The sequence below is a fragment of the Ylistrum balloti genome, unplaced genomic scaffold, assembly GCF_031769215.1.
Source record: "Ylistrum balloti isolate Yb309-2 unplaced genomic scaffold, AGI_CSIRO_Ybal_v1 Utg369928, whole genome shotgun sequence".
Lineage (NCBI taxonomy): Eukaryota > Metazoa > Mollusca > Bivalvia > Pectinida > Pectinidae > Ylistrum > Ylistrum balloti.
Window position 1 is genome coordinate 217,583 of NW_026782042.1, and position 22,738 is coordinate 240,320.

Here is a 22,738-nt window from a genome sequence, read left to right on the forward strand (position 1 = left end):
TGAAATGACTGATGAAGTCACCTGTTCAACCACTGATTATTCTCCAGATATCCCGTTCTTTCGAACCATAGGACCCCTGATTAATTTTTAGCTGATTAAACAATGGTGATTACATAAATATGCAATCGCTGTTTTCAAGTGTCTCTTGTTAAGTTAAACCAGAAAAAAAGTATACAAACAATTAGTAATAACTTTCATTCATATCAAAAATACTCAGTGATGATGAGATGTAATAAGTGTGCCTTAAAAACAGTTTTAATTATCATAAATATCGCAATACCATCTAGGCTCTCGAATGTTAACAACAGGCTGAAAAAAAAACTGGTAACAAATAAAAACAAAAATAATGAAACTTTTGCATTGTTGTATATAGCTTTACTAGACAGCGTTATGGTGTTATGTCAAAAATGTAAGTATCATTGTCGAACATCGGAAATACCTTCATCAATAAATGACTGAAAATATAAGTTATCAACAAAAAATGCTTTTCGATTAAGTGGCCAGTAGGCAAACAAAGGGAGAGAACCTATCACACCTTCAAAACATCAGTTATCTCCCCTACCGGAAGACGTCGTCTGCTCTTCAGTTGGAGTGAATGCTCGGTGATTTTGGCAGAAAAGCCCACGGATAACATTGATAACCTTTGTTTTTTCATTCTTAATCACAGATGTAAGTATTGATTGATAAAAGATATTTTTCTGGTGAGAGAAAATTCAATGAGATTCGCGTTTGGTAGAGAGAACAAGATATTTATGTTCTGGGCAGATTTTAAAAATCGTGTTATTTGACTTTCTCTTTCAGAAGGACAAAACAATGGCAAATTGTATGAAACATACACTACTTGTCTTGAACTTAATTTGTTTGGTAAGTAGAACATAATTCGTCGTTTATAATCAAACTTGTCGAGATCAATGTGAAATCTTCACTCGATTATCATTGAATAATGTCCGTGCACAGTCGGTAAGCCTACTACTGTAACAGGTCAGGAGGTCGATTTACTTTTAAAGTTATTTTCTAGTTGTAATTAATGGTAACATTTGGTTGATGATATTTCCGTCACACATTTCTGTCTATTGTTTTGTTAATGCTTTGTAGCTGTATAATTTTCCAAAAGATACCAACATTTCGTTTTTAAAACTCTAGATATATAATTCCATACTGAATACCGTTCGAATCAGAACAAAAAACTAAGCGTGTTTGATGAAGAGCTGGTACACAAGACTACTGAGGATCAGCTAATATACGCCCCCTCCAAATCAAGAGAACAATTAGAAGCACTATTAATATAATTCGTTATATGTGAAGTAATGCCAAGAACTTTGAGAAATATGAGGGAATTAGATCATTCGATTCAAGTATTCGTGCTTCTAACAAAAACTATAATTTCTTACGGTTGTGTGCACCATTTACCTCTAATTTCCATAATAATGTCCTGTCTGATGATGTCAACCTAACTTATCAGTTGGCAGGACTAGCAGTGTTGGGACTCGGTTTTTGGGTGATGTTGGAAGGCTCCAAGTACATCGCCCTATTGGAGGCCAGTCTTTTGTCCAAAGCGTCTTACATGCTGATTGCTGTGGGTGGACTTGTGTCGCTGATATCAATGGTTGGTTGCTGGGGAGCCATCACTGAAAACAAATGTCTTCTGGGAACTGTAAGTATATTCTTGGGAAACTATCATATGATGTGAATCTATCAACTATTGAATGGGCAGAAATGAAAAGATCATAACGAAAGTGATACCTAAAATATAAAGAATGAATTATATAATAACAGATAATGAAATAAATAAGCCATTGAATTGTAAAATCATTCCTATCTTTGCTTCACTCTGCCTACCCTATGTCACTTACATAATATTCTGCACTGAACTACATTCACCTGTTTATCATCTCATACAATGGGGAAATAAAGATCATCTTATCTTCATATCTAAACAACCATTTCGTGTAATGTAACAATCACTTTATATGATGAAGATGTTTTCAATGAAAACTATTAGATAAGGCATTACGGTGTTCCGTGGTAATACACTGGGCTGTTGAGATCGATAACAGAACTAGTACAATGTATGTTGTAACATGACCGTTCTCTAACAATTATGTTGATCAAAGGGAGGTAATGCATACAATTATCGACAACGGAATTAAAGAATCCCTGCAAAAGTTCGTAAGTACTTGAGTACACATCTAGCCAATGTTTGTATTTATCGATATTAGTCTCAGTAGTCTCAGTACTTTAGTACACATCTAGCCAATGTCTATTTTTATCGATATTAGTCTCAGTACTTTAGTACACATCTATTATGTAGCCAAAAAGAAGAGAAAGGACAAGGGTTTTTGATAAATGTTATTGTTTAAATTATGTAAACAATTGATATGAAATGTAATAGATATTTATTCATCAACCAATTTTCAGATTTCATTCAGGATATTAGCCTTTTAATTATGTTAGTGTACATAAATATGTAATATACGGGTATATAGAGACAAAGAATGCAGACACTAAAACGTATGTAATTATTGGATTTGATGTAAAACATACTTATGAATTTGAAAATCAAAAATCTTTTATTGAGTAATATGATAACACAAAAATAATGATAAACTGTCTACATGTAGGTATAAGTTGAAGTTTTAGTAACAGGAAAGGGGTGGAGTAACTTTTGAATGGATCAGTTGTCTTAAAAACAAATACTTCATGATACTGGTCCATTCAGATTGTAACAGCGATAAGTAAAAACTGCTTGTAGCATTTAGTACAACAAAGACTTCAAGACCGTATTATACAAAAATGGTATGATATTGAAAATAGTGGCCTTGGTCAAGTGTACTCTATTTTTAAAGTTAACTTAGGATTTAAAAAGTATCTTTTGAAACTTAATCCTAAAAAAACACAAATATTATGTGTAAACTTCGCTCATCCAATCTTCATTGACCAGTAGAATCAGGTAGGTGGACAGGAATGCCCCGAGAAGATTGCAATTTATGTACTAAGGAAGTAGGTGATAAATTGCATCATCTATTTAAATGAAATAATCCAAATGTTTGTCAATTCCGATGGTGGTTCATTCCTAATGCTACTTTAAGAAACCCAAATTTACACAAAATGATGAGTATATCTAATGTAAAATTACTCAACAACGGTAGCTTCTGTATTGGAAGAATAGCTAAATTACTGTAAGGCCATCATGTAATATAGTTCCTGTTTTGTTATACATACGTACATACGTTTTAGCTGCAGTGTTACTGCCAAAGTATATGTAGTATCAAGTTTTGTTTTGACAATCAGAATTGTAGTTTCAATAAAGATATTTGTAACAGAGTTCATTATTTATTTCAATGCCTCCGCTAGAAATCGAACCCGGGACCCCTGGCTTAATAGTCTGACGCTCAACCAATCGAGCTTAAGAGAAGTTCTTTGTAGCCGAGTGGTATATTGCGGATAGTATTTTACCAGGTTAAATATTTATACAATGTAACTGCATTTTAACTACTAATGTATATTAAGCATCAATTATTGATGAGACAATCTGTATTGCAGTTTCTATAATGATATATATACAATGTAACTACATTGTTACTATCAATGTAGATTCGACCATCCTGCAATATTGGTCAAACTAAAAATTAATGACATTTTTAGTGCCACATATTTACAACTTACTTTCCGCGATATAGGGTGATATTTCAGATGAGAATAGCTCAAACTCTCGTTGTTTTTAAAAGAATTTAAGTTAACAGAAAATATTTGTCACAAAATTTATCGAGATTAATTTGAAAATTGAGATTTCTACTATACTCTGTATAGTTTTTTTTAGGAGTTTTGTTTTAGAAAAAATGGTATATAAAGACTGCAACGCTAATTTAACAATATTCCATAATATAATCATCGTACAGAAAATACCAATCTATACACTATAATTAGCACGTTTCTAGACAAACATAATAAGATATCAAAATAGATAAAAACATGCATTTTCTAGCATTTGAAACAACTAGAAAAAGTAGAAATACGTTTCTGATTTTACCTGACATAGCTGACTTTCAAGACTTTGTTCAAAGATTTAATTATGTTGGGGGGCTAGTTTCACATTTAGGGCATTGTATATCAATATATTGGACTTGCACAAAAATCACGTCCTTGTTGCTGGAAAATTAAGAGCATGAATCGACTGCTCATGATTGTTGCAACAACCAAACAAATGGATTACATAAGTGAATTGACTTATTGACTGCTATTTTTTAATGTAGGTCATAAATCTTGAGAAACAAAATGTACGAGTTCCATAATCAATTCTTAATCATTGTTCTTCTTTTCGATACTTTCAGATATAGTTAACGGTAGATGTTGATCCCTTCCGATCCGAATCTTTGATCAAGATTTTTCAGTTGTTAATCTTCAAATTTTAATTGCTATGGTAATAATTAATTGTTCTGTTCAAATGTATTTTCAAATTCTAGATCTTCTCGCAGTTTTATTTTTTTAACCAAAGCAAGGGTTGTCAAATGATTTCTTCGTATATTAACTGTAGTAATGTGTGAAATCATATAAGACATAGTCCTTTGAAATAACTGACCATATGCACTCAAATGATAAAATTTAATGTTTTTATTCAACAGAATTATTGAACTGAGTTGTAACACTCTGATTTTTATAATAATCATTGAAGGTGGTTATTTTTTGTTTGTGATTTTGAGCATGGATATTTATTCAATCACCAATTCAATTCAAGTCCGACATGTTATGTAACCTCTACGTAGGCTACAACAGATACCTTTATAACCATGACTGCATGGGTCTCCGAGTCCAAGTGTGACGAAATCACTCGTCCATGACTGACCCCATTTCTACCTGTAGGCTCTCGTGCATACGGCTCGACTAGCGCTAAGGGGACGTAACTTATGGTATCTCGTAAAAATAAATGTAGTTGCATTTGAACCAAATATGTTCAAAATCTTACCATATTTAAGTTTTTTTTCGTGAAAATATTGCTACGTAATTTGTTATGTTAAACATGAATACTTCTTGACAGGTTGGCTTTATGAGTTGTATTGAATTTCAAATGAAAATGTATAGGATGTATGCAAATGAGTGTATACCCACACAAACGACTTTATATACATATATAACAAATTCGCAAAAGGGTGGATGGTGGGATAGTGTCCCAGGTTTGGTTATAGGTTGACAACGTCCTTTTACGTCCAAAACAGATGGGGGTGAGTACCTGTTCCAGACTCGGTCTTACCCGGAGCAAGACCGTAAAGCTCCAAAATAGAAAGCAGACGGTGGGAGTGTCACTACTCCAAAAAAACCATTTACTGTCTTTAAATGGATGAAAAAGGTTATATAGTATAAAACTGCACATTACAGCAGCTTCGCCCTTATTTCTCTGGTCAGTGATATTAAGTTCCTGAAATTTTTAAGCACCAAAGGTGACTAACAATTGTCCCTTTTATTAAACTTCCAGTGTAGTTTCTATAAGCATCAATAATAAGTTTAAGACACAAACAAATCTCAATAGGACATAGAGTCGGACGATAAGAAATTATCCCACTAAAGATATGGCTATACTTCACACCAGTTCAGGTAAACTACAGGGGTTCTCCATTGGTTTGTGATGTTTTGATTCAACAGATATTGCTGAACTGAATTTGATTTTTATTATGATCATTGAAGGTGGTTATTTTTTGTTTGTGATTTTGAACATGGATATTTATGCTATCACGGATTTAAATTCAAAATGAGTCCGATATGTACCGTACTATTACGAACTATTAGATGTGTAACCTCTATTTAGGCTAAAACAGATACCTATATAACCATGACTGTACGGCTCTCCCGAGTACCTACTTAGTCCGTATTAGTACAGGGTGTAATTTGATAACAAATTACTCATCCATGACTGCCCCCATTCTACATGTGGGCTCTCGTGCCTACGACTCGATAAGCGCTGAGGGGACGTAACTCATGGTATCCCGTAGAAATAGGTGTATAGGATTCCTTGTCATCGTCCATAACATTACATGAGTACATCAGTCTGACACTATTTAACTCCTGTTTTCTTGTTTTACAGTACTTTACCTGCCTCCTTCTAATTACTCTTCTACAAGCTGCAGCTGCTGTTTTGGGTTTCATGTTTTTTGACAATGTAGGTATAAAAATTAAATTAGAACTTAAATCATGAATCAAAATTTGAAAAAAATTAGATTAAGAATTTCATATTCTAATCATAATTGTATTTTTATGATATACATGTTATTTCAGGAATATACATATTATTAATCTTATTGAATATCCATTGTATGTAGCAGACATCCTTATGTCATATGAAAATGAAAGGTACTCTAAATAACATAGATGCATGTTATGTTTGCATATGTGTGATATCAAAACTTGTCAAACAATACAATAAATGGCTGGACTGAGAGTGTACTTAGGTTTAGCATGCGTAACAAACGTGTTTAGTTATACTGCAAGTTGATAAAACTGGTCTCATAGCTGTTTAAAATCATAATTGGGAATAAACTTTAACCTAACTTCAAAGCTACACATATGCGCCGGTTGCTACTGATGGAATTTTTTCAGTTTGTGCTCAAATAGTTATCATTATAAATATCTATAACGTTTTTTCGCGGTAATGTTCTCTTTTCTGTAATATGAAGAAGCAAAATAGGTTGGATTTTATCCTATGACGATGCTGCCATGCATAGTCGTTACTGTTAGTTCTGCCTAAACTGAAACTGTCGGATTTTTGGAAAACGCAACCCAAACTCGTTGAAATATTACAGAACTAAGGACACATAGCACGTTGCAGCCACTCAGTACTCGGCGATTTCATTATCGTGATATCGAATTCAGTTTCTACATTTTTGTCTTCCTTTCTGCTTTGTCGGTCATTCTTATCTGCAAGAGTTACTTCCCTTCGTTTCGATCTTTCGGTATGATGTTTGATTATGACGCCAGAACTTCATGTCGTAACACATATAGACACGCCAAAAAGTATGTTCATACTGTTTACTCTGTCATGTTTCACAAAGTATTTCCATGTTAGTGGAGTCCAGATCATAAATTCAAAGGCCAGCGTGCAAAGTACGTGCTGTATGGATATGCGTGTGTATATGAAATTGCCTTACGCATTCTTGTACATTGGATATGTATTTTGAATATTTAATTATGTATATACATTACCTGTATACTGTATTGCATTAGTAGATAAAAGATTTTGTCGTGACAAGTCCGGTTTGACACTACATTCGCTATCTGCAGAGAGCGACAATGCACGTGACCACTTGGAGTATCGTGGGTGGTAGGGGTGGAGCCGATGGTCGGTTGGCATGTGTAGTAGCTAAAGCACACACCTTTCTCCTTAACTGTAGCCGGGTTTAGGTTTTCTTATTGCCCATGAAAATGCGTGGGGTCATCTTCCCAAACACGTGGGTATTGTGATGTCCTCACACAGTGATATCTCCATCACTTCCATCCTCAAAAGAGGATCGTAAATTAGTAAGTTCAATGAAACGAAGTTTAGATGTTTATGTCCTAGATTATATGAATCTACCTGGTTCTCTCTCTGTCCTTCCCCTCCCGTTGTATATCGGCCTGTAATCCGTTTCTATATCTGGTTCTCTCTCCTTCCCCTCCCGTTGTATATCGGCCTGTAATCCGTCTCTATATCTGGTTCTCTCTCTGTCCTTCCCCTCCCGTTGTATATCGGCCTGTAATCCATCTCTACATCTGGTTCTCTTTCTCCTTCCCCTCCCGTTGTATATCTGTAATCCGTCTCTATATCTGGTTCTCTCTGTCCTTCCCCTCCCGTTGTATATCGGCCTGTAATTCGTCTCTATATCTGGTTCTCTCTCTCCTTCCCCTCCCGTTGTATATCTGTAATCCGTCTCTATATCTGGTTCTCTCACCTTCCCCTCCCGTTGTATATCGGCCTGTAATCCGTCTCTATATCTGGTTCTCTCTCTGTCCTTCCCCTCCCGTTGTATATCGGCCTGTAATCCGTCTCTATATCTGGTTCTCTCTGTCCTTCCCCTCCCGTTGTATATCTGTAATCCGTCTCTATATCTGGTTCTCTCTGTCCTTCCCCTCCCGTTGTATATCGACCTGTAATCCGTCTCTATATCTGGTTCTCTCTCTCCTTCCCCTCCCGTTGTATATCTGTAATCCGTCTCTATATCTGGTTCTCTCTCTCCTTCCCCTCCCGTTGTATATCGACCTGTAATCCGTCTCTATATCTGGTTCTCTCTGCCCTTCCCCTCCCGTTGTATATCTTTCTGCAATCCGTCTCTATATCTGGTTCTCTCTCTCCTTCCCCTCCCGTTGTATATCTGTAATCCGTCTCTATATCTGGTTCTCTCACCTTCCCCTCCCGTTGTATATCGGCCTGTAATCCGTCTCTATATCTGGTTCTCTCTCTGTCCTTCCCCTCCCGTTGTATATCGGCCTGTAATTCATCTCTATATCTGGTTCTCTCACCTTCCCCTCCCGTTGTATATCTGCCTGTAATCCGTCTCTATATCTGGTTCTCTCTCTCCTTCCCCTCCCGTTGTATATCTGTAATCCGTCTCTATATCTGGTTCTCTCTCTCCTTCCCCTCCCGTTGTATATCTGTAATCCGTCTCTATATCTGGTTCTCTCTCCTTCCCCTCCCATTGTATATCTGCCTGTAATCCGTCTCTATATCTGGTTCTCTCACCTTCCCCTCCCGTTGTATATCTGCCTGTAATCCGTCTCTATATCTGGTTCTCTCTGTCCTTCCCCTCCCGTTGTATATCTGTAATCCGTCTCTATATCTGGTTCTCTCTGTCCTTCACCTCCCGTTGTATATCGACCTGTAATCCGTCTCTATATCTGGTTCTCTCTCTCCTTCCCCTCCCGTTGTATATCTGTAATCCGTCTCTATATCTGGTTCTCTCTCCTTCCCCTCCCGTTGTATATCGGCCTGTAATCCGTCTCTATATCTGGTTCTCTCTCTCCTTCCCCTCCCGTTGTATATCGGCCTGTAATTCGTCTCTATATCTGGTTCTCTCTGTCCTTCCCCTCCCGTTGTATATCTGCCTGTAATCCGTCTCTATATCTGGTTCTCTCTTTCCTTCCCCTCCCGTTGTAGATCGGCCTGTAATCCGTCTCTATATCTGGTTTTCTCTCCTTCCCTTCCCGTTGTATATCGGCCTGTAATCCGCCTCTATATCTGGTTCTCTCTTCTTTCCCTCCCGTTGTATATCGGCCTGTAATCCGTCTCTATATCTGGTTCTCTCTCTTCTTCCCCTTCCGTTGTATATCGGCCTGTAATCCGTCTCTATAGCTGGATCTCTCTGTCCTTCCCCTCCCGTTGTATATCGGCCTGTAATCCGTCTCTATATCTGGTTCTCTCTCTCCTTCCCCTCCCGTTGTATATCTGTAATCCGTCTCTATATCTGGTTCTCTCTGCCCTTCCCCTCCCGTTGTATATCTTTCTGCAATCCGTCTCTATATCTGGTTCTCTCTCTCCTTCCCCTCCCGTTGTATATCTGTAATCCGTCTCTGTATCTGGTCATGATTGTATAAACTAAGTTAAAGGATGTCGCTTTGTACACGTACCTCCATTAGCCCATCGATGTTATCTCTGAAAATAATGTTTTATGTTTTTACGTAACGTATTTATTCCTTGCTGTCTATTCAGGTACAAAGCTACCCAGACAAGTATGTTGGGGATGCGATTTTGAAGTCCTACAGCCTTGAAGGAAAGAATCTCGTTACACAAGCAATAGACACCGTACAGGAGGAGGTAATGTTCCTTTCAGAACGATGAACAAAACCCCCTCCATGTAACGTATAAGTGTTACACCGATTGAGAGCTATTGGATTACCCAACATGTAAGACGAAGGGGTTACAATGAAAAAGTTTCCAGTGCAAATATCTCATGATTTCTTAATTGATAGAAAAGGTCTGATTGTATTTAGGTCAGAAGTCACCATGCATATTGAGGTCAAAGGTCAACAAGGACTGTATAATGGTATATTGGGACTATAGATAGAAGAAAAAAATTCCTTCTCAGACACTGTAATTATTTCTATCCTCCAATTTTTTAATGCAGTTTTTTTGTATGGTAGATTGGATAAGTCTGCTGGACCTGGTCCGTGAATGCTATATACATGATGTAAATTTGTATGTAAAATTCCAAAGAAATCCCAGTCACTGTTTCACGTACAAATTATGTACGATAGGTATTACATAAGAGGACAGTGTATGACATACATAGAAGAGTTTAAACTTGACCTTTGATCTCTACATTGACAGTTTACTAAAAGCCAAGCAGAACATAGTTTTCCAGACTACATCTGGGCTGCTGTTAAGTATGAATATCAAACTCGGAAAATAGGCATAACATAAGAATATAATGTACTGAAGAGGGATCACTGTAACCTCTACATGACCTTTGACCTCACTCATAATTACCATTATCAAAATATTTTAAGAAGTAACGTGTGTGTTAACGGAAGAGCTCCATGAGGTTTCTCATTAACTAACGTAAATTTCATGCAAATCAATCACACGTTGTTATTATTCTCAGGATATCGAATTCACGATGTCGTGTTACTTAACAACTTGTCACATTTTTATAACTGTTACTAATGGTGTTACGTTTGAAATTGACCCAAACGTTCTTTAATGTCGAATAAAAGTAACTAAACGCAAACTTTTGCAATTAATCATTACAACAGCTTTATCAGAATTGATAAATTACTTTATTTGTACATAATTGATAAAGATTTATAAATTGAATATTTAACTAATCGCCACATACATTGTACTCCTCTCTAGGTTTCAGGTATACATTTGTATTTGGTTTTATGGAACATAAGTATCCATGAGGCGATACCTGTATAATTTATTGTCTCCAACACGGGTGATTAGTATGTTGGAAACTATCTCCAGCACTTTGTAAGACTAGACCATGAGATATAATTACATATAAGATAAATACTATTTTGTGTATGTTGTAGTTTGCATGCTGTGGATACAATAGCCCTTTGGACTGGAGACATTCTGAAACCTTCAACTCCACTGTAATGGCTGTTCCAGTCTCCTGCTGCAAAAACCAGAACGAACCGTTATGTAATGAGAATGTTCTTCCAACCAAGATCCACATGAAGGTAAACATTATAATATATATACTGTAGCTTTCCCAGTCTGTTAAGCTTTATAATGTTTCTGATAACTTCAAACAAAGTGAATGAAAGAAAGTGGATGGATGGGAGGTGATGAGTGACAGATTGTATGAATAAGTGAAGGATGAGGGAGGAGGGTGTGTGAATGGAAAAAGGCTAGCTATGGTTGCTTTAATCTGTGGATTAGTGTGGACTGGAGAAATTATAATAATAAACTTTAGTTATTTTATAACAATTGTGAAGCAAGTTTTACCAACTTAGCCGTGTTTGATCAATAACTAAAATGTAATGTTTTACCTGATTTATGTTAATTAATGTTTATGTTTCAGGGTTGTAAGACCAAGCTTGTGTCCTGGCTGGAAGCTAATGTACGGGTGATAGCAAGCGTGGCAATCTCTGTTGTTGTTATACAGGTAGGTAAAGACATCATCAATTAAGTGAAACACGTAATAACCCAAGGAACTCCTAGTTAATGGAAATTTTCACACCTGTTAAGTCGAGAGTAAAAAAGAGAAGGATGTTGCCCTCAATAATTCACGACTCATACCCCACCACAGAGGAATATTATATTTTCTCAAAGATAAATCATGATTTTTTCCCCCTTTTTCTTTGTTTTCAGTTGATGGCGATGATCTTTGCGTTGTGTGTCTGTAAGCAAGCCGGAGAGCTGGGACATAGTGTATAGTGTTTTCTAGTTTATTGATCTCTGTTCATATTTTCTATGTTTGATGGATGCCATTAAAACTTCACGATGTTAGTTTTGTTTCATTTGTACATTTAAACCGATCTGTTGTATTACATCTTATCAATACATTTTTGAACTAATAATAATTGTTAGCTCTGTCAATGTACATAAACTAATCAATTTATGCCGAATTTCTATAAGATATGACAAGATTGGTGCATACTTGACAAATACAATTTAAACTGAGTTCGAACAATTTGATTTTAACCGTTAAGACCTGGGAATACTTGTGAATGTTTGGCCAATTCATAGATCAACAAGTCAACAACCTTGTTGTTTACAGAGTAAACAGCTTTCAGTATTTCAAAAAAAGTGTTCAGTGATTGTTTCCCCTATGTACTTTTATCATCTGTATTTTACAAGTTGTCATATTTGTGTCAAGGTTCATAACAAACACTTGAAAGTCAATTTTTTTTACATACACTAGTGAAACATAACATTTTGGTAAGTAAGAAAATCGTTACTTTAAATCATGGAGACAACCAAGGCACCCTACTGTTTACTTGTATATAGTATAATTTCTTGAAGTTAGCACGACATAGAAACGATCACATTCTTGATTATGTGATGCACACGAAACAAAATCTTTATGAGTTATGTCAATTTATATAAACAATGAACATTAAAAACGTATTTCTGTTTCGATTGTGCAGTGTCCTTAGATATATTGTAGTATTCTTCTTTATTGTTTACTCTGAATAAAGTGTTTCTGTTTTGTCTGGTATTTAATTCTGTCATATATGGTTCAATAAGTGCCATCTGGTCCGACAAAATTTCAATCAAAGAGTGGGCATTTGTTAAAATCTTAAAGCTGCAACATGGGTGTGTTATTAGGTCACCTGAGACAAAAGTCTCTGGGTGACCTGTTGCGACCCCCTTTGTCCGGCGTCTTGCGTCGTAAACTTTGAACATTTTCGACTTCTGGAAAACTCCTGAACCGATTTTAACGAAAATGTATAAAAACTTTTCATGGCTTAAGACACACCAAAATTGTATATTATTTGGTCCCCAACCCCCAGGGGCCTGAGAGACAGGGCCAAAAAGGGTCAAATTGATTGAAACTTCAAAAATCTTCTCAAATCCCATGTATGTTAGAATCAAGTACTTTTTCGTGGATGGAAAGACCTGGAGATGCATTACCAAAATTGTAAATTTCATGACCCCAGGGTCACACATTTTCCCCAAGGGGTGGGGTTAAAATTGACTATAGTTTGAATAAGGAAATTAAATTTTTGATTATTATTTGTTTTATTTTCCATTGGAAATAGTAGACCAAACCACTTCTCATATCTCAGGTATTGTAGAGTCACGTATTCTTCATGGATGGAAAGTCCTTCAGATGCTTTACCAAAATTGTAAATTTCATAACAGGGTCTCACATTTCCCCTTGCGGAGGGGTTAACTTTGCTATTTTTTATATCAGAAAATTACATTTTTGAGCAAAATTGTTTTATTTTCTATACGAAATTGTTCAAACTTGGTTAGACTTTTTTATCAGTATAAGCTTACGGATTGATGAGATGCACATACTGACCTTGAGTGACCGCAAGGGGCTAATGGACAGGTCCAAAAATGGGTCAAATTGACTGAAATTTAGATGTTTTACTGGAAGATTTTAGTGGGGGGAAAAGGAAAATTAAAGTCTTGAGTGTAATTCCTTTTATTTCACACTTGGTTAGAAGTCTTAGCATCGGACAGCAGTTGATGTATACACAATTTACATTTACATTATGTTTTAGAGAACAGGTTGTAGATACTGCTGGTTGACGTTTGTAGACAATATTTTAGAGAGAGCATGTGGTAGACACTGGTTGGACTTTTGTACAATCTTTGAGACAATAGGAGGTAGACACTACTGTTGGACTTTTGTACAATTTTTAAGATATCAGGTGGTAGACACTGCTGGTGGACATTTGTACAATCATTGAGACAAAAGGTGGTAGACACTGCAGGTGGACTTTTGTACAATCTTTGAGACAGCAGGTGGTAGACACTGCTGGTGGACTTTTGTACAATCTTTTAGAGATCATATGGTAGACACTGATAATGGACTTTTGTACAATCTTTGAGACAGCAGGTGGTAGACACTGCTGGTGGACTTTTGTACAATCTTTTAGAGAGCAGGTGGTAGACACTCTGGTGGTAGACTGCTGGTTTTGTACAATCTTTTAGAGAGCAGGTGGTAGACACTGCTGGTGGACTTTTGTACAATCTTTTAGAGAGCAGGTGGTAGAGGTGGTAGACACAGGTGGTAGACACTGCTGGTGGACTTTTGTACAATCTTTGAGACAGCAGGTGGTAGACACTGCTGGTGGACTTTTGTACAATCTTTGAGACATCAGGTGGTAGACACTGCTGGTTGACTTTGGTAGACACAATCTTTTTACAAGAGAGCAGGTGGTAGACACTGCTGGTGGACTTTTGTACAAATAGACAGGTGGTAGATACTGCTGGTGGACTTTTGTACAATCTTTGACACAGCAGGTGGTAGACACTGCTGGTGGACTTTTGTACAATCTTTTAGAGAACAGGTGGTAGACACTGCTGGTGGACTTTTGTACAATCTTTGAGACAGCAGGTGGTAGACACTGCTGGTGGACTTTTGTACAATCGTTTAGAAAGCAGGTGGTAAACACTGCTGGTGGACTTTTGTACAATCTTTTAGAGAGCAGGTGGTAGATACTGCTGGTGGACTTGTTTTTGTACAATCTTTTAGAGAAGCAGGTGGTAGACACTGCTGGTGGACTTTTGTACAATCTTTGACACAGCAGGTGGTAGACACTGCTGGTGGACTTTTGTACAATCTTTTAGACAGCAGGTGGTAGACACTGCTGGTGACTTTGTACAATCTTTTAGAGAGCAGGTGGTAGACACTGCAGGTGGACTTTTGTACAATCTTTGAGATAGCAGGTGGTAAACACTGCTGGTGGACTTTTGTACAATCTTTGGAACAACAGGTGGTAGACACTGTTGGTGGACTTTTGTACAATCTTTGAGACAATAGGTGGTAGACACTGCTGGTGGACTTTTGTACAACCTTTTAGACAGCAGGTGGTAGATACTACTGGTTGACTTTTATGCAATCTTTTAGAGAGCAGGTGGTAGACACTGCTGGTGGACTTTTGTACAATCGTTTAGAAAGCAGGTGGTAAACACTGCTGGTGGACTTTTGTACAATCTTTTAGAGAGCAGGTGGTAGATACTGCTGGTGGACTTTTGTGCAATCTTTAAGACAGCAGGTGGTAGACACTGCTGGTGGACTTTTGTACAATATTTTAGAGAGCAGGTGGTAGACACTGCTGGTGGACTTTTGTACAATCTTTTAGAAAGCAGGTGGTAGACACTGATGGTGGACTTTTGTACAATCTTTTAGAGAGTAGGTGGTAGACACTGCTGGTGGACTTTTGTACAATCTTTTAGAGAGCAGGTGGTAGATACTGCTGGTGGACTTTTGTACAATCTTTTAGAGAACAGGTGGTAGACACTGATGATGGACTTTTGTACAATCTTTGAGACAGCAGGTGGTAGACACTGATGGTGGACTTTTGTACAATCTATTAGAGACAGGTGGTAGACACTGCTGGTGGACTTTTGTACAACCTTTTAGACAGCAGGTGGTAGATACTGCTGGTTGACTTTGTACAATCTTTTAGAGAACAGGTGGTAGACACTGCTTGTGGACTTTTGTACAATCGTTTAGAGATCATGTGGTAGACACTGCTGGTGGACTTTTGTACAATATTTTAGAGATCATGTGGTAGACACTGCTGTTGGACTTTTGTACAATCTTTTAGAGAGCAGGTGGTAGACACTGCTTGTGGACTTTTGTACAATCGTATAGAGAGCAGGTGGTAGACACTGCTGGTGGACTTTTGTACAATCTTTTAGAGAGCAGGTGGTAGATACTGCTGGTGGACTTTTGTGCAATCTTTAAGACAGCAGGTGGTAGACACTGCTGGTGGACTTTTGTACAATCTTTTAGAGAGCAGGTGGTAGACACTGCTGGTGGACTTTTGTACAATCTTTTAGAGAGCAGGTGGTTGACACTGCTGGTTGACGTTTGTACAATATTTTAGAGAACAGGTGGTAGACACTGCTGGTGGACTTTTGTATAATCTTTGAGACAGCAGGTGGTAGACACTGCTGGTGGATTTTTGTACAATCTTTTAGAGAACAGGTGGTAGATACTGCTGGTTGACTTTTGTACAATCTTTTAGAGAGCAGGTGGTAGACACTGCTGGTGGACTTTTGTACAATCTTTTAGACAGCAGGTGGTAGACACTGCTGGTGGACTTTTGTACAATCTTTTAGAGAACAGGTGGTAGATAATGCTGGTTGACGTTTGTAGAATCTATTAGAGACAGGTGGTAGACACTGCTGGTGGACTTTTGTACAACCTTTTAGAGAGCAGGTGGTAGACACTGCTTGTGGACTTTTAGAGAGCAGGTGGTAGACACTGCTGGTGGACTTTTAGGGTACAAATGGTAGACACTGCTTTGGACTTTTGTACAAGAGAGCAGGTGGTAGACACTGCTGGTGGACTTTTGTACAATCTTTTAGAGAGCAGGTGGTAGACACTGCTGGTGGACTTTTGTACAATCTTTGAGAGAAGCAGGTGGTAGACACTGCTGGTGGACTTTTGTACAACCTTTTAGACAGCAGGTGGTAGATACTGCTGGTTGACTTTGATGCAATCTTTGAGACAGCAGGTGGTAGACACTGCTGGTGGACTTTTGTACAATCTTTGAGACAGCAGGTGGTAGACACTGCTGGTGGATTTTTGTACAATCTTTTAGAGAACAGGTGGTAGATACTGCTGGTTGACGTTTGTACAATATTTTAGAGATCATGTGGTAGACACTGCTGGTGGACTTTTGTACAATCTTTGAGACAGCAGGTGGTAGACACTGCTGGTGGACTTTTGTATAATCTTTGAGACAGCAAGTGGTAGACACTGCTGGTGGATTTTTTGTACAATCTTTTAGAGAACAGGTGTTAGATAGCAGGTGGTAGATACTGCTGGTTGACTTTGATGCAATCTTTTAGAGAGCAGGTGGTAGACACTGATAATGGACTTTTGTACAATCTTTGAGACAGCAGGTGGTAGACACTGCTGGTGGACTTTTGTACAATCGTTTAGAGAGCAGGTGGTAGACACTGCTGGTGGACTTTTGTACAAGCTTTGAGACAGCAGGTGGTAGACACTGCTGGTGGACTTTTGTACAATCTTTGAGACAGCAGGTGGTAGACACTGCTGGTGGACTTTTGTACAATCTTTGAGACAGCAGGTGGTAGACACTGCTGGTGGACTTTTGTACAATCTTTTAGAGAACAGGTGGTAGATACTGCTGGTTGACGTTTGTACAATATTTTAGAGATCATGTGGTAGACACTGATGGTTGACTTTTGTACAATCTTTTAGAGAGCAGGTGGTAGACACTGATGGTGGACTTTTGTACAATCTATTAGAGAGCAAGTGGTAGACACTGATGGTTGACTTTTGTACAATCTTTTAGAGAGCAGGTGGTAGACACTGCTGGTGGACTTTTGTACAATCTTTTAGAAAGCAGGTGGTAGACACTGATGGTGGACTTTTGTACAATCTTTTAGAGAGTAGGTGGTAGACACTGCTGGTGGACTTTTGTACAATCTTTTAGAGAGCAGGTGGTAGACACTGCTGAGTGGACTTTTGTACAATCTTTTAAAGAACAGGTGGTATACACTGCTGGTGGACTTTTGTACAATCTTTTAGAGAGCAGGTGGTAGACACTGCTGGTGGACTTTTGTACAATCTTTGAGACAGCAGGTGGTAGACACTGCTGTTGGACTTTTATACAATCTTTTAGAAAGCAGGTGGTAAACACTGCTGGTGGACTTTTGTACAATCTTTGAGACAGCAGGTGGTAGACACTGCTGGTGGACTTTTGTACAATCTTTGAGACAGCAGGTGGTAGACACTGATAATGGACTTTTGTACAATCTTTGAGACAGCAGGTGGTAGACACTGCTGGTGGACTTTTGTACAATCGTTTAGAGAGCAGGTGGTAGACACTGATGGTGGACTTTTGTACAATCTTTTAGAGAGCAGGTGGTAGACACTGCTGGTGGACTTTTGTAGAATCTTTTAGAGAGCAGGTGGTAGACACTGCTGGTGGACTTTTGTACAATCTTTTAGAGAGCAGGTGGTAGACACTGCTGGTGGACTTTTGTACAATCTTTTAGACAGCAGGTGGTAGACACTGCTGGTGGACTTTTGTACAATCTTTTAGAGAGCAGGTGGTAGACACTGCTGGTGGACTTTTGTACAATCTTTTAGAGAGCAGGTGGTAGACACTGCTGGTGGACTTTTGTACAATCTTTTAGAGAGCAGGTGGTAGACACTGCTGGTGGACTTTTGTACAATCTTTTAGAGACAGTAGACACTGTGGTACTTTTGTACAATCTTTTAGAGACAGGTGGTAGACACTGCTGGTGGACTTTTGTACAATCTTTTAGAGAGCAGGTGGTAGACACTGCTGGTGGACTTTTGTAGAATCTTTTAGAGAGCAGGTGGTAGATACTGCTGTTGGACTTTTGTACAATCGTTTAGAGAGCAGGTGGTAGACACTGATGGTGGACTTTTGTACAATCTTTGAGACAGCAGGTGGTAGACACCGCTGGTGGATTTTTGTACAATCTTTTAGAGAGTAGGTGGTAGACACTGCTGGTGGACTTTTGTACAATCTTTTAGAGAGCAAGTGATAGACACTGCTGGTTGACTTTTGTACAATCTTTTAGAGAGCAAGTGGTAGACACTGATGGTTGACTTTTGTACAATCTTTTAGAGAGCAAGTGGTAGACACTGATGGTTGACTTTTGTACAATCTTTTAGAGAGCAGGTGGTAGACACTGATAATGGATTTTTGTACAATCTTTGAGACAGCAGGTGGTAGACACTGCTGTTGGACTTTTAGAGACAGGTTGGACTTTTGTACAATGCTGGTTTATCTTTAGAGACAGCAGGTGGTAGACACTGCTGGTGGACTTTTGTACAATCTTTTGCTGGTTGAGATATTTTAGAGCAGGTGGTAAACACTGCTGGTGGACTTTTGTACAATCTTTTAGAGAGCAGGTGGTAGATACTGCTGGTGGACTTTTGTGCAATCTTTAAGACAGCAGGTGGTAGACACTGCTGGTGGACTTTTGTACAATCTTTTAGAGAGCAGGTGGTAAACACTGCTGGTTGACGTTTGTACAATATTTTAGAGAACAGGTGGTAGACACTGCTGGTGGACTTTTGTATAATCTTTGAGACAGCAGGTGGTAGACACTGCTGGTGGACTTTTGTACAATCTTTTAGAGAGCAGGTGGTAGACACTGCTGGTGGACTTTTGTACAATCTTTTAGAGAACAGGTGGTAGACACTGATGATGGACTTTTGTACAATCTTTGAGACAGCAGGTGGTAGACACTGCTGGTGGACTTTTGTACAATCGTTTAGAGAGCAGGTGGTAGACACTGCTGGTGGACTTTTGTACAATCTTTTAACGAGCAGGTGGTAGACACTGCTGGTGGACTTTTGTACAATCTTTTAGAAAGCAGGTGGTAGACACTGCTGGTGGACTTTTGTACAATCTTTTAGAAAGCAGGTGGTAAACACTGCTGGTGGACTTTTGTACAATCTTTGAGACAGCAGGTGGTAGACACTGCTGGTGGACTTTTGTACAATCTTTGAGACAGCAGGTGGTAGACACTGCTGGTGGACTTTTGTACAATCATTGAGACAATAGGTGGTAGACACTGCAGGTGGACTTTTGTACATTCTTTGAGATAGCAGGTGGTAGACACTGCTGGTGGACTTTTGTACAATCTTTAAGATAGCAGATAGTAGACACTGCTGGTGGACTTTTGTACAATCTTTAAGCTAGCCGGTGGTAGACACTGCTGGTGGACATTTGTACAATCTTTAAGCTAGCAGGTGGTAGACACTGCTGGTGGACTTTTGTACAATCTTTAAGCTAGCAGGTGGAAGACACTGCTGATGGACTTTTGTACAATCTTTGAGACAGCAGGTGGTAGACACTGCTGGTGGACTTTTGTACAATCGTTTAGAGAGCAGGTGGTAGACACTGCTGGTGGACTTTTGTACAATCTTTTAACGAGCAGGTGGTAGACACTGCTGGTGGACTTTTGTACAATCTTTGAGACAGCAGGTGGTAGACACTGCTGGTGGATTTTTGTACAATCTTTTAGAGAACAGGTGGTAGATACTGCTGGTTGACGTTTGTAGAATATTTTAGAGATCATGTGGTAGACACTGATGGTGGACTTTTGTACAATCTATTAGAGAGCATGTGGTAGACACTGATAATGGACTTTTGTACAATCTTTGAGACAGCAGGTGGTAGACACTGCTGGTGGACTTTTGTACAATCTTTTAGAGAGCAGGTGGTTGACACTGCTGGTTGACGTTTGTACAATATTTTAGAGAACAGGTGGTAGACACTGCTGGTGGACTTTTGTACAATCTTTTGGTTGACTTTTGTACAATCTTTTAGAGAGCAAGTGGTAGACACTGCTGGTGGACTTTTGTACAATCTTTGAGACATCAGGTGGTAGACACTGATGGTGGACTTTTGTACAATCTATTAGAGACAGGTGGTAGACACTGCTGGTGGACTTTTGTACAACCTTTTAGACAGCAGGTGGTAGATACTGCTGGTTGACTTTGATGCAATCTTTTAGAGAGCAGGTGGTAGACACTGATAATGGACTTTTGTACAATCTTTGAGACAGCAGGTGGTAGACACTGCTGGTGGACTTTTGTACAATCTTAGAGAGCAGGTGGTAGACAGCAGGTGGTAGACACTGCTGGTGGACTTTTGTACAATCTTTTAGAGAGCAGGTGGTAGACAATCTTTTAGAGCAGGTGGTAGACACTGCTGGTGGACTTTTGTACAATCTTTAGAGCAGGTGGTAGACACTGCTGGTGGACTTTTGTACAATCGTTTAGAGAGCAGGTGGTAGACACTGCTGGTGGACTTTTGTACAATCGTTTAGAGAGCAGGTGGTAGACACTGCTGGTGGACTTTTGTACAATCTTTTAACGAGCAGGTGGTAGACACTGCTGGTGGACTTTTGTACAACTTTTAGAGAGCAGGTGGTAGACACTGCTGGTGGACTTTTGTACAATCGTTTAGAGAGCAGGTGGTAGACACTGCTGGTGGACTTTTGTACAATCTTTGAGACAGCAGGTGGTAGACACTGCTGTTGGACTTTTGTACAATCGTTTAGAAAGCAGGTGGCAGGTGGTAAACACTGCTGGTGGACTTTTGTACAATCTTTTAGAGAGCAGGTGGTAGATACTGCTGGTGGACTTTTGTACAATCTTTTAGAGAGCAGGTGGTAGACACTGGTGGACTTTTGTACAATCTATTAGAGACAGGTGGTAGACACTGCTGGTGGACTTTTGTACAATCTTTGAGACAGCAGGTGGTAGACACTGATGGTGGACTTTTGTACAATCTTTTAGAGAGTAGGTGGTAGACACTGCTGGTTGACTTTGTACAATCTTTTAGAGAACAGGTGGTAGACACTGCTTGTGGACTTTTGTACAATCTTTGAGACAGCAGGTGGTAGACACTGCTGGTGGACTTTTGTACAATCTTTTAGAGAACAGGTGGTAGATACTGCTGGTTGACGTTTGTACAATATTTTAGAGATCAGGTGTATTGCTTAATAGTTATGGTGCTATATTTCAGTTATAATATAAACTTATTTGTGTTGATCAAAGAAAATTACTTGGTCTCACATGTTAGCAATTCAATAATTAATTCTTTCATAGATTCTTCACGTTTATTGTTGGAAAATTTATTTAATGATTGTACAAAAGACGCACAAGGCAATTTCACCAACAGTTGATAACACATTTTAAATTTACATCTTGTTTAGAATTGGACACAACAGAGCCAAAAACTGCATTAAACTGCATAGTACAGTTGTTTCGCTCTTCTCGGTGATGTTAGATTTTGAAACATGGAGACGACTAAGTCGGAGATGATCGCAAAAAATGCCAACATTTTGATGTGACGGTGTCCTAAGCCCTACAATTTGATGCAATTTCGTAATTCTCAAATAAGATTATCTGATAATTTCCGAAGAACGTCAAATACTTGTATGAATTCTGAACTGTGTCATGGGTTATGGTGTCTACCGTCTTCTATCTGGAAGATTGTACAAAAGACATACAAAACACCTTTTGGTTCATCAATGTCGTTGCTGAGCACAAGATATGTGAAGAACATAAATTTGTCGATGAATCGATTAATCTGCCATCATAGAATAAATACTTTTCAGTTTTCCCTCGATATCCAATTTTTATATATAACACATCTTTAAGTGCAGTTCATAGTCGTGTATGGACGGGTATATAGATGTGTATGTAAATGCATACCTGCCTTGTGCATATTTGCTGTGCACCAGTCGCCGACAGGAGGCCATTGATGTTTAGGGTCAGTAGCTTTACATACCTGTAAAAGTACAGTGTTGCTGGGAGGAGAAGAAAACTGAAGTTCTTAGGTATATATCTGTAAATATCACGTCAAGTATGCTTTGGAATCGGTCAAAGAGGGCGGAAATAGTTTGTATAAGGATGCTTAAAAAGCTAAGATTTAATCTAAATACTAGCAAACGGAACGATCATAAAGTTGACTCAAAGATAGGTTTGAGTGTGGCAAGTCCTATTTATAGTTCTGGAAAGTGTTATCATAGGTAAGGAATTTTGGATTTACAATATCGATTAAAGATGAATCTAATCTCACAGAATAGAGAATTGAATTACTAGAGAACATTTTA

General features: G+C 38.5%; 1 protein-coding gene across 1 annotated transcript; it reads left to right on the forward strand.

Moving 5' to 3' along the window:
* The first annotated feature begins 813 nt into the window (after window positions 1-813).
* Window positions 814-11,845, forward strand: LOC132547037 (CD151 antigen-like). Its single transcript, XM_060210786.1, has 7 exons — window positions 814-864; window positions 1,463-1,654; window positions 6,077-6,151; window positions 9,671-9,775; window positions 10,996-11,145; window positions 11,490-11,573; window positions 11,780-11,845. Exons 1-7 carry the CDS (start codon window positions 814-816, stop codon window positions 11,843-11,845), a joined length of 723 nt encoding a protein of 240 aa, XP_060066769.1.
* The last annotated feature ends 10,893 nt before the right edge of the window (window positions 11,846-22,738 follow it).